At 41.1% G+C, this 12,654-nt stretch overlaps 1 protein-coding gene across 4 annotated transcripts in view; it reads left to right on the top strand.

Annotated features, from left to right (window-relative positions):
* PALM2AKAP2 (PALM2 and AKAP2 fusion) overlaps positions 1-12,654 on the top strand; it is a gene marked incomplete at both ends in the record, with an annotated part of 349,406 nt that overhangs the window by 71,254 nt on the left and 265,498 nt on the right. For all 4 annotated transcript variants that reach the window (XM_079707064.1, XM_079707065.1, XM_079707066.1 and 1 more), the window contains one exon: positions 6,329-6,409. In XM_079707064.1, the coding sequence (XP_079563190.1) occupies positions 6,329-6,409 (81 nt within the window). The remainder of the gene's footprint in view (positions 1-6,328; positions 6,410-12,654) is intronic.

Genomic DNA, 12,654 nt, shown 5'->3' on the forward strand with positions numbered 1-12,654 from the left:
AGGAAACCACTGCAGTAATCCAGATGGAAAGAGAGTATAAACAGTTCAGCGCTATAGCATGCAAAAGATACTGATGTAGAGTAGTCTGCATGGGGGGGGATGGGAAGATAAAGGAGGGAATATTAAGGTTGTAATAAAGGTTCTAGTGGGGAAGTAGAAGGCGTGGAAAATGACGAGGAGTATCATCAGGACTTGGTCTTTTAAGGCAGTGGAGTGTCTAGAATAAATCAGATTTCCAACTTGGGTCATGTCATTTTCTGAGATGAGGAATACAGAAGGAACAGATGTGGGAGTAGGGGAGGAGGGATGGCCGATAGGATGACTCAAGGGTTAGGTTTGAGGCACTGGATATGAACATTTGGCAGTTGGATAGGGGAGCCTGGAGCTCAAAGGAGAGATCTAGGCTGAAAATATAGATCTGCTAGTTATCTATACTGATACTGTATAGGTTGTTTAGTTGATGAGAGTAAAGAAAATCATGTAGGCTAAATGTCTACATTTAGACATTTGAGAAGGAGTGAGAAGAGAACCCAAGAGCTAGTGGTTTTGCCTTGATGAAGGGAAGAAGTCTGGGAAGCAGCAAGCTCGCCAGGTGAGGAGCATGGCCTGGACCAAGCAAGCAAGCGTCAGGAAGCCCATGGTGGCCCCCTCGAACTTGCTGTACTATGACTCATATCTAACTCTGTACACAGGCTGATTGCACATCTTACCTCTTGTCCAGTCAGGAGTGATTTCAAGACCTAACTCCATCACTGTGGAAGGGGACATAAAGAATCCCACAATAGCCATAGATGCACAAGGGTCCTTGTGACAGGGCTAAGCCCAGAGTCTTCATCAGATAGAACACAGACGAGAACATGCTGATACTGATGCCTGGTTGCATATGTTAACAACTCTTTGATTTCTACCTTCAACCCAATATGGAGTTTCCTCAGGGAAGATATGAATACAGAATAAGTGGGAAAGCACCACTTTCCCACTGTTGCCCGTTCCTGCACCAGCACTCTGTGTGGCTCAAAGCCAAGGTACCATATTGCCCCACCCTCTAGATCCTATTAGTCCTGAGCCCCATCAATTCTATTTGTATTTGTCCTTTTCTTCCCAATCTGAGTGGAACAGCTCTGAGCTAGGATGGGCTTGTTAGTTCATCCATCCCCACCATACCCCAGGGTGAATGTTGCATCCTCCTAAGACATTTTTAAAATGTATTTTTTACTGAGGTTTAGTTGATTTACAATGTAATGTTAATTTCTGGTGTACAGCAAAGTGATTCAGCTATATATATATATATATATATATATATATATATATATATATTCTTTTTCATATCCTTTTCCATTATGGTTTACCACAGGATATTGAGTATATTTCCCTGTGCTATACAGTAGGACCTTGTTGTCTATCCATTCTATGTATAATAGTTTGCATCTGCTAACCCCAAACTCCCTCACCCCCCATCGTGGCAATCCATCCCTCCCCCATTACCCCTCCCCCCGGCAACCACAAGTCTTTGCTCTACGTCTGTGCGTCTGTTTCTGCTTGGTAAATAAGTGCATTTGTGTCATATTTTAGATTCCACATATAAGTGATATCATATCGTATTTGTCTTTCTTTTTCTGACTTCACTTAGTGTGATAATCTCTAGGTCCATCCATGTTTCTGCAGATGGCATTATTTCATTCTTTTTTATGGCTGAGTAGTATTCTATTGTACATATATATATATATATATTCCATTGTATATATACAGACACAGCACATCTTCTTTATCCATTCATCTGTCAGTAGACATTTAGATTGTTTCCATGTCTTGGCTATTGTAAGTAGTGGTGCTGTGAACACTGGAGTGCATGTATCTTTTCAAATTATAGTTTGTCTGGATACATGCCCAGGAGTGGGATCGCTGGATCATATGGCGACTCTATTTTTAGTTTTTTGAGGAACCTCCAGACTGTTTTCCATAGTGGCTGTACCAATTTACATTCCCACGAACAGTGTAGGACTTTTTTCTAAGACATTTAATGATCTTTTCATCCAGAGGTCAGCAAACTATGAAGATGGGCTAAATCTGGCCCACACCTGTGTTTGTCAGTGAAGGCTCATTAGAACACAGACACGCTTATTTATTTATAGATTGTCTACAGCTGTTTTTGTACTGCAATGGCAGCACTGAGTAGTTGCAACAGAGACTGTATGTCCCACAAAACCTAGAATGTTTACTATCTGGCCATTTACAGGAAATGTATCCCAATTCCTATTAATCCATCCTATATACCAGTGCCAGATAATGTTCCTAAAATGCCATTTCACCATATTACTCTCTTGCTTAGCACCCTACAATGAGGTTACATTGTCCGTGTAATAAAATCCAAGCTTCTTGGCCTGGCATCCAAGGCCCTCAGAGGTCTAGTCCTAGCCAGTCTTTTGAATCATCGATCTCTATTCCTAAAGGCAAGCCCTGCACCTGAGTTTTATTTCTCTCCTCATTGTCCCTGGAATGTGCAGTGTATTTCTGCCCTTACTCACACGTTCCTTGGAATGTGCTGCCCATTAATCTGTATCTACCTAATTCCTACCTTAGTTAGTTCCTTAAAGAACTAACTTAAGGGCCTCCCTGGTGGCGCAGTGGTTGAGAGTCCGCCTGCCGATGCAGGGGATACGGGTTCGTGCCCCGGTCTGGGAGGATCCCATATGCCGCGGAGCGGCTGGGCCCGTGAGCCATGGCCGCTGGGCCTGCGCGTCCGGAGCCTGTGCTCCGCAACGGGAGAGGCCACAACAGTGAGAGGCCCGCATACCGCAAAAAAAAAAAAAAAAAAAAAAAAAGAACTAACTTAAAACCTGCATCTTTCATGATCATACCTGTTCACAGTGACCACCAATGAGTCTACTCATATAAAGATTCCCCGCTTGTACCATCTGGTGATATTTCTTCTGTTCAAGGCATGGTTCACCAATATGATGGAGGGCAATGTGCAGAGTGAGAACTTTATATGAACAAAGGCTCAGAGGTGGGAAAGCCTAGGAAGGGTTTGCAAATGACCAGATCTGTAATTAGAACATTGTCTTTGTACATTCAGTCCTCTCTAGTGAAATACCATAGACTGGGTGGCTTATAGACAACCGAAATTTTTTTCTCACAGTTCTAAGAAGTCTTAGAAGTCTAAGATCAAGGCACCCATCGATTTGGTGTCTAGTGGGGGCCTGCACCTGGTTCACAGGCAGCTGTCTTGCTCTTGCGTCCTCACATTGTGGAAGGGGTGAAAGGGCTCTCTGGGGTCTCTTTATGAGAGCACTGATCTCATTCATGAACTCCACCCTCATGGCCTAATCACCTCCTAATACCATTATCACCTTGGGGATTAAGTTTCAAAATATGAATTTTGGGGAGAACACAAACATTCAGTCTGTAGCACACACAGCACTCAGTTAACATGGATGGAATTATTGAGTCATCAGCATCTTGTGCCTGTGACATACTGTGTTTTCTTTGATTCTTTTTTTTTAAATTAATTAATTGCTGCATTGGGTCTTCGTTGCTGCGCGCGAGCTTCCTCTAGTTGCGGCGAGCGGGGTCTACTCTTCGTTGCGGTGTGCGGGCTTCTCATTGCGGTGACTTCTCTTGTTGCAGAGCATGGGCTCTAGGCATGCAGGCTTCAGTAGTTGTGGCACGCAGGCCCAGTGGTTGTGGCTCGTGGGCTCTAGGGCGCAGGCTCAGTAGTTGTGGCGCACGGGCTTAGTTGCTTCTCGGCATGTGGGATCTTCCTGGACCAGGGCTCGAACCCGTGTCCCCTGCATTGGCAGGCAGATTCCTAACCACTGTGCCACCAGGGAAGTCCCCGACATACTATGTTTTGATTCTGGATTTAAATATAGGACAACTCTGTACCTTGATAGACCGTGGGAATGAAAGATAAAGTCCAGTAAACCTACTGTCTAGAATAAAGAGATAGTGGCTGGTTCTAGAGGTCCTTGCTCTGTCATTGGTACTTTTTAAATTTTTTATTTATTTTTTTATTGAAGTATAGTTGATTTACAATGTTGTTACAATCTCTGCTGTACAGCAGAGTGACTCAATTATACGCATATAGACATTCATTTTTTAATATTCTTTTCCATCATGGTTTATCACAGGATATTGAATATAGTTCTCTGTGCCATACAGTAGGGCCTTGTTGTTTATCCATTCGATATATAATAGTTTGCATCTGCTAACCCAAACTCCCAATACTTCCCTCCCCCACCTCCCTCCCCCTTGGCAACCACAAGTCTGTTCTCTATGTCTGTGGGTCTGTTTCTGTTTTGCAGATAAGTTCATTTGTGCCATATTTTAGATTCTACGTATATGTGATATCATATGGTGTTTGTCTTTCTCTTTCTGACTTACTTCACTTAGTATGATAATCTCTAGGTCTACCCATGTTGCTGCAAATGGCATCATTTCATTCTTTTTTATGGCTGAGTAGTATTCGATTGTATATATGTACCATATCTTCTTTATCCATTCATCTGTTGATGGACATTTAGGTTGTTTCCACGTTTTGGCTATTGTGAATAGTGCAGCTATGAACTTAGGGGTGTGTGTATCTTTTTGAATTATAGTTTTGTCTGGGTGCATGCCCAGGAGTGGGATTCATATGATAATTCTATTTTTAGTTTTCTGAGGAACCTCCAGACTGTTTTCCGTAGTGGCTGCACTTACTTACATTCCTTTGAGTTGCTGGATAGGTGGGCTCTCCTCACTGGTCCTCACTTGTCCCATCTGCTGCCATATATTGTGTGTTCTTGGACATCCTCTGGGATTAGCAGTATCAGTGATGCACCATGGATTGGAGTTCTTTGGTAAATAGTAAGTTCCTAAAATGTCCTCAGGCCTCACTTTGCCAGGAAGGTTATGTCCCTGACTTGGATATTATGTCCCAGTGGCTTGAGATTATAAGCTACTATTTCTTAAAAATCTGTGCATTACACAGAAAAACTTGGTTATAACATAAATTATTACTATGTTGATTTGAATAACAGTGATACAAGCACATCCCTAGAAACATAGCAACTACATAAAATAAAAGCTTCCCTTAACACAGAGCAGAACAACCAGGCTTTTACATTATTGTCTTCTCCAGGATTTGGCTGTTGTAGTGTAAAATGCCATTATTTCTTGTCCAACAAGTTTCCCTTGCATATGTGAGTAAAGGGAAATAATCCATTGCAGTAAATGTCTCAAAAAACCACCCCCTTATGCACTTTGGAAACAAAACGTTGAACAAGTAAGCTATCATAAGGGCAGTCCTTTCTATTCTTCAATTAATCACTTTTATGTGATGTTTATTGTCTATATTGGAGATGTATAGTGAAGAAAAATAATAAGCATACACTCCAATGGAACAGTTATGCTCTGAATACAAGGGAAATATATCCTTTTAAAACCAGTTTCCAGGCATTGCCTAGAAGTAAACATGTGACAGTAAGTGTAATGGCAAATAATATTTATTGAGCATTTACTGTGTGCCAGGTCATTGTTCTAGGTCCTTTACATATATCATCTCATTTAATCCGTGTCCCAGCTATATGGTTTAGGTACAATTCTTACCTCCTCTTTATGCGAGAGAAGACTTAGACCCAGGGAGGTAAAAGAATTCGTCAGAGGTCACACAAGTAGCAAATAGAAAAGCTGGGAGGTGGACCCAGGCAGACCAAGTCTAGACTTCACATTTACCATAACCTCAGCAAGCCCTCCCAACATGAAGTGCTCCCTCCAAGATGAACTTAAACAAAGATCACCCATCTAATTTGCATTGTTTGGTAGGTCCAACTGGATGATTTGTCCTATAAAATTTGAAATTGCATTGCATTATTTATATGTAGTATTTTGATAACAGGAATCTAACCCCAGAATTTCCCACTGTTTATTCTATCATCTTTGCAGTTGATAACAACCTCTGTCTTCACAATTGAGACATTTTTATTCTTTGTCTCCGAATTAACACTGCACAGAACATGACTCTGTGTGTGTGTGTGTGTGTGTGTGCGCGTGCGTGCGTGTGTGTGTGTGTGTGTAGAAGCTGCTTTTTCTTCTGGATTAAATTGTTGCAGCTTGGCTGAGTGAAGAGAATTTCTCCCACTCACCGAGCCCACAGCAGACATGTTAAGAGAAGGCTGCTGCTTACAACACACCCAGACACGGAGGGGCAGGTGACAACAGTGTGTGTGCCCAGCATCTCTGGAAGGGTCTCTACAGATGTGTACAGCTGCTGCTGCTTCCTACCTTCAAATTCCTGGAGCCAACACCCACCCACTCTTACAGCCTCTCTCTCTCTCTTTTTATTTTCAAGGAAAAAAGAAAGAGGCAGACAGAAATAGAAGGCAAGCGCCAAGAGCTGGACGAGCAGATACTTCTGCTGCAGCATTCCAAGGTAAGCGGCTGATCCCACAAACCTGTTCCATTATTAGACATGCAGATCACACGCCAGAGAGCTGGGCAGAGCCTGCCCTGGTGTGAAGGTGCCGCCGCGGGCTGCACCAGCCCTTTTTCATTGTCAGGAAACCATCTCTGGACTTGTGAATTTCTCAAATTCAGGGCATTGTTACAGCATTCCAATCTCTGCAAGCATGATGAGCTGATAGGTGCCTGTGGATGGGTTGGGGGTGTGTGTGCCTGTGAACTGTGGTGGTTATATATAGAAATTGGAGGAGAATTTCCACATGGTGGGTGAGGCAGTGTTCCAGGGCTGTGTCTGCAATACATAGATGCTGTGTGTGTGTGTGTGTGTGTGTGTGTGTGTGTGTACAGAGGTTCCCAAAGATACATTTAACATGCTCTTTACTAAATTAAAAATATTAGTCTTTTCTTTCTTGATCTGGAGAAAAGAGAGATAAGAGCAGTATGGTCTGATAAATGAGTAGAAGTGCTGTGCACTTCAGGTTATTCACATGTTTTCTTTCTACTTTAACAATTTTAACAATTTTGAGAGTGTCCTGTTAGAACACTGTCAAAGGCAGTATTGAAATGATTTGACTTGATTGGTTTCCGTTGCACCATGAGAGAGAGAGAGATGCTTATTTATTTATTTTTCTTTAAAACATAATGCACTTAAGCATCATAATTGATGACAACCCAGGAGAAAGCTCTGTCACTGTCACAAGGACTCCACTGGTTGCAGAATGTTGCTTTCTGCAGGCTCAGAGAATGGTGTGACCAGTGGCCAGCTGGGAGTTGCTGCTTGCTTTTCACTGCTCCTGGGCTTTTTTAGAAAAACCCTCTCATGCTCACACCAAGTTGCCGTGACATTACATGTACAGAAATTGCATCGCTCAGAGGGCTAGTTGGGAAGGTGGGGCTGACTCTCCAGGTGATGCTAGGTGTGGATTATTTTTTAACAAGATGAACCTTTATGGTTGCGTTTCCCGTTCTTTTCTAGAAGACGGGGTTGTGCTGAATGAATCCTCAGAATAAAATTATCAGCAAGCGAGTTCCTGATTTTAAATAGCAGCATGAGGGGATGTAGGAACGTGTGTATGCATATGGCTGATTCGCTTTGTTGTGCAACAGAAATTAACACAGTATTGTGAAGCAATTATACTCTAATAAAGATCTATTAAAATAAAAAAATAAATAGCAGCATGACCTAAATCTGCTTCACATATTTATCAGTTCACCATTAACTTGAACTAGAGAAAGGTGTTTTAAAGGAGGAAGGGCAGCACGATACTGAGAATATTGCCTGTTTCTTTCTGCTCATCATGTAAATCCCTTTATGGACCTTTCTTTGTAGGAAGCTTGCATCCACCCTGTATATGCCACTACTCTTCCCTTACCACATTCCTGAGGGAGGATTGAGGGCTAAAGTTAGCATCCTCTTCTTACAGAGAGGGGGGGCTTAAACACACTTAACAGAACCGAGTGAATTGTTCAAGGTCAATCTGGACAGAGCTGGATCTCTGGCTCAGAGTATAGTCAACTCACTCCTTATAAGAGACCAAACTGTATTAAACCTCATCAGATTCTTGCTTAAAAGGTGAACTTTTGAACAAGAAGAGTGAAAGAATGAGAGGCTGTTTTTGACTAGACAGATTCTCTCCTCTTTCAGCTCAATGCGGTTCTTTGCTTCTGCATTCCTTGAATCAAAAGTCAGGCAATAAATGTATGTCAGAAGATCAGGTTTCTTTTGTCTTACCTTTTCATCTTTCTGGGTGTCAAATAAGATACCAAGGATTCATTCATTGCTGATCCAGTCCAGTGTTACAATATTCTTTTCATATTCCATCTGTCCATTTTTCATCCATCCATCCATCCATCCAATCAACAGAAACAACAGTACAGATGACTTAGTATTGCATGGGGAAGCAGTGAAATTCCTTAAAAGACTTAGAAACAAGGGAATAAGATAGTTCTCTATGGTTGTCCTGCTAAAATTCTCACACAGTTGATGAGATTGACTATTTAACGGAACGCCCAGGACTTTCACCAAGGTTACCTTGCTATACCTGGGGAGAAAGGACTGGAAATGATGGAAATTTAATAAGTGGAGACCAGTGCATTATAATTTCTCTTGCCAGGGAAGACCTCTGTAGTAAGGGTGGACCACTAGCCTTGAACAACAAAAAAGGGAAGCTCAGAGGTTGCAAAGGTGGTTTATTGGGTGCTACCCTGGAGAGAGACCCCATCTCTGGGAGGTCCCGAGTGTCTCTGCTCTGGTGAAGTGGCATCTGCGATAAGGTGAGGACAGTCACTGGCCTCACTGTGATGCAGGTGGCACTTCCCTTGTGAGTCTGCCTCTCTTTGTTCTGAGTCCATCCTCCCCAAAATAGAGTTATTTTAATAATAAGGAGGGTGGTGCCTGATTGAGAGAGATGATCACTTCAGGCACGAGAAATGAATATGTTCTACCTTAAATCAGTTAACTGTTGACTGACCTTAAATAATGTGAGTCCTCTTCCCTGTGATCATTGTTTGGAGCTTAGCAGCCTCACCCCTGGATGGTAGTAAATTCATTGAGGTTATAGTTCCCCCGTGAGCTCTTGGTAGAGACTCAGCCAGCTTCCTGATGGCAGCCTAGCAGCCATGTCATCCCCGTGTCCACCCTCAGTAATAGTCACATTTTCTTTCAGTGCCCAATATGTGCCTTTAAATACATCCCCTCAATAATGACCACATAGTAGATAATACTCTCCCCATCCTACAGGCGAGGAAACAAACTGGTGAGATCAAGTAACCTGCCCAAGAACAGGGAGACTCTGAGTGGGGGAGCCCGATTGAACCCCAGCACTGTCTCCATAACCGTGCTTTCTCCAGGACACTGTTTCCTCCAAATGAAATAATTTGTCTAGAAAGATGTCAATTACTATCATCACTGCCTCTTTTACTCTAAGTATATTTTCATGGGCTCTGGAAAGTTCAGACCATGTGGAGATGTGCCACAGTGATGATTCGTAGTTCCTTGAAGTAGAAAATATTAAGAAATATGTCAGGAATTGCTATTTATTTTAGCATTTTTCAAAATTCCAGATGTGCTCTAAGAAAAATTATTCTCAGTGCAAAGTTAGAATTTGATTTCATATTTATTAAGATATAATTCTCATTATCAAATAGTCTTTGGATGCTTATTCTCATGCAATGAGATATGAATTATTTAGACAGATTCACTGGTCTCTTGTCAAAACAAATAAATTTTGCAATGCAGTCATCTTGATACTTGTATATTTGACTAATATATTTCCTAATTGCAATAGTTAGGGCTATATAGTAACTCCACAAAATGGAATATCATTACTTTTTATATGAATGATAAGCAAATTCTATAAGGTGATGAAGAAAATGTTGAAATATTAGCTGCTACACCCCAGTGATTAGGAAACCTCCAGGTACTTTGACGTCCTAGCCAAATTAAACTCAGGTTTCTTTTTATAAGATCCTTAGCTGTGTTGAGTATCTGATATTTGTGATGTGAGAATTTCCAAGAAATGCTCACATATGGGACCAGTAGGCAATTTTAATAGCTATATTACTTTTGCTGATAATAAAAGGAAGAAATGTATGATCATTGCAAGAGTGAAATTCAAAAGTACAGCAAAATATAAAGAAAAACATATCAATTGTCTGCCTCACCACCCAGATATAACCCAATATATTTTTATGGATTAAGATATGGAACCCTTACCACAGGCCTCATCAGCCTGTGAGTAAAATGAAGTTATATTAAATTAGTCTCCAAAATACATTAGCCTTTATCTCTTTCTTGATTTTAGTATATGGGTTCTTTTAAATTCTCATACAAAATTTTATAAATTTTATGAAATCACATCTAACATTCATTTAATAATTTCTGACCTTGATGTCATCCTTGGAAAGAACCACCTTCATTTCAAACACTTATCTATGATGTTTCTTATACTTTAGTAGTTTTAGGATTAAAATCTAGAATTTATTTTCCTGTAAGGAATAAGATAGGAATAACTTTACTTTTTACTGATGGTGAGACAGTTGCTTCAACATGATTTGTTGATTAATTCATCCTTTTCCCCACTGATTTAAATGTCTTCTTTATTATATACATATTTCTCACTTATACTCGAGTCTGCTATTTGTGGGTTCTTTTTATTCCATTAATCTGCCATTCCTGGGCCAACTCCATTCTCTTTAATCCCTCTAGCCTTTTAATATATTATAATATTTCATAAAACAAGAGCCATCATTATTCTTCTGAAAAATTGTCTTGGCTTTTAATTCCATGGAAACAATTACTTGTTTTTATTGTTTTTATTATGTGACTTGTGATCATGTGAGTTTAAAACAATAAATCAACTATTGGATTATACCAGACAGACTGAATTTAATATTCCCTTTTGCCCCTTGGTTGAATTGCCAGAGATTTGTCTCTTTCATTGGTCATTTCAAGGTCCCAGCAAGAAAAGGCACTCAGTACATATTGCCACATGAATCCCTTTGGGACTGTCACATTTATAAAGGTTTGTATAACAGAGTCAGCATGGTCACAATCCAATTGCTAATAACCACATCTTCAATACATAAGCTGTCTTTGAATTATTTATTCATGAGCAGGAACCCTGACTAGAGTTTTTTTCTAATAATCCAAGCCATGAAAATTGTCATTATATTTTAAAAACCACAGCCTTTTCTCTCCAGAAGGCTGAATGGAAAAAAAAAAAAATCAAAGAATGAATTGTGACCCTGTGAGATATTTATTGTCAACCCACCAAGGTCATTTGCTGAATAGCCCGAAGGTATCAGGAGCCTTGCTTGCAAAGACATTACAGTGTTTCTCACTATTGTGAACCGTTCAAACTAATTTTAGACTTTTCTTGGTTGTTAGTCTGTGCAAAAGGCCAAATTCAAATTTGAAAATATTGACCAGGCAGGCAGGGTACACGATGTAAAGGAACTTTATGTCTCATCCTTTTCCCCATCACATCTCCCCCAGGCCCCATAAAGAGAGCTTGAGTGGAAGTTAAAACTTGCTTTCTTCTATCGGAAGTCTTGGATCGGCTTTTGTGTGGCCTGAATCATGTAACAAAGATCTTATTGGGAGTCAATGGGGAGGAAGGGATGTGATCAGGAGGAGGGGAAGGAGAATAGAGAAGGGGACACAAGTGCATGAGAACACAACACAACCATTGTGCCGCCCTATGTTTAAGCCATTTTTTATTAGGAGATGGAATTTAGCCAGATTCCCAACATCACCCACTAACGCAGCCAATGTCAGCTTTAGCCCGATTACAGGTGGATGAATGATTTGGAGTAAAAAGTAAAATCACAACAATATAAGAAGAAATCACAGGTAAATAAGTCTTAGAATGAGAAAGTCTTGGCTAATTTTTACACCAAAGCCAGAACTATAAGGTAAAAAAGATTGCTGGATAATGACTTTATAAAAATGACAAATGAACAGAAAAAGATTTCGAGACTTACTGATTCATCTCCCACTTTCCACTGTCCCCCACTCACACCGGACACTCCTCACTGCTTAGCTAGATCACCTTGAAAAGTTGCTTTAGCTTAGTTAACCTTATCTGTAGATTAAAAAGGCTTGATTAGACAATCTTGAAGGTCACCAAACTCTGTCCCACTTCCCAGCTATGATATTTGTCATCCCTCCACCTCGAATGCCCTTCCTGGCATCTCAGATCTCAGCTCAAACGTTTAAGTACTCAGAGAGATCTTTCCCACCTAAAGTGTCCTCCCTCGGTCCCTGTTTGTCACATCATCCTGCCTACCTCCTGCCATGCATGTATCATAGTCTGAAATTATCTTGCATCCATGTTTATTGGAATGAAGACTTGGTGAGAGTGGGGACTTGCCTGTCTTTCCGAGAGGTGTCTTCAGACCTGGCAGAGTGCCTGGCATGTAGGGGATGGATGGGGACCCTGCTGTTCCTGAGATGGGGAATGCAGGAGGAGAGACAGGTTTGCAAGAGGATGAGTAGTTCCTTTTGTCTAGCCAGCGGGAAAGCTTATTGCATTCCTCAGGCATTTGGATAGTCCTCATGCAGTGCTACTCAGACTGTGGTCCTCAGTCTGGCGACATCAGTGACAGCATCACCTGGTAGCTTGTTAAAATTCAGACTCCCAGGCCCTATCCCCGATTCACAGAGTCAGCATCTCTGAGGGCAGGGCCCTGGAATCTGTGTTAGAGCAGGCCCTC

Source organism: Hyperoodon ampullatus (assembly GCF_949752795.1).
Source record: "Hyperoodon ampullatus genome assembly, chromosome: 6".
NCBI classification, from domain to species: domain Eukaryota; kingdom Metazoa; phylum Chordata; class Mammalia; order Artiodactyla; family Ziphiidae; genus Hyperoodon; species Hyperoodon ampullatus.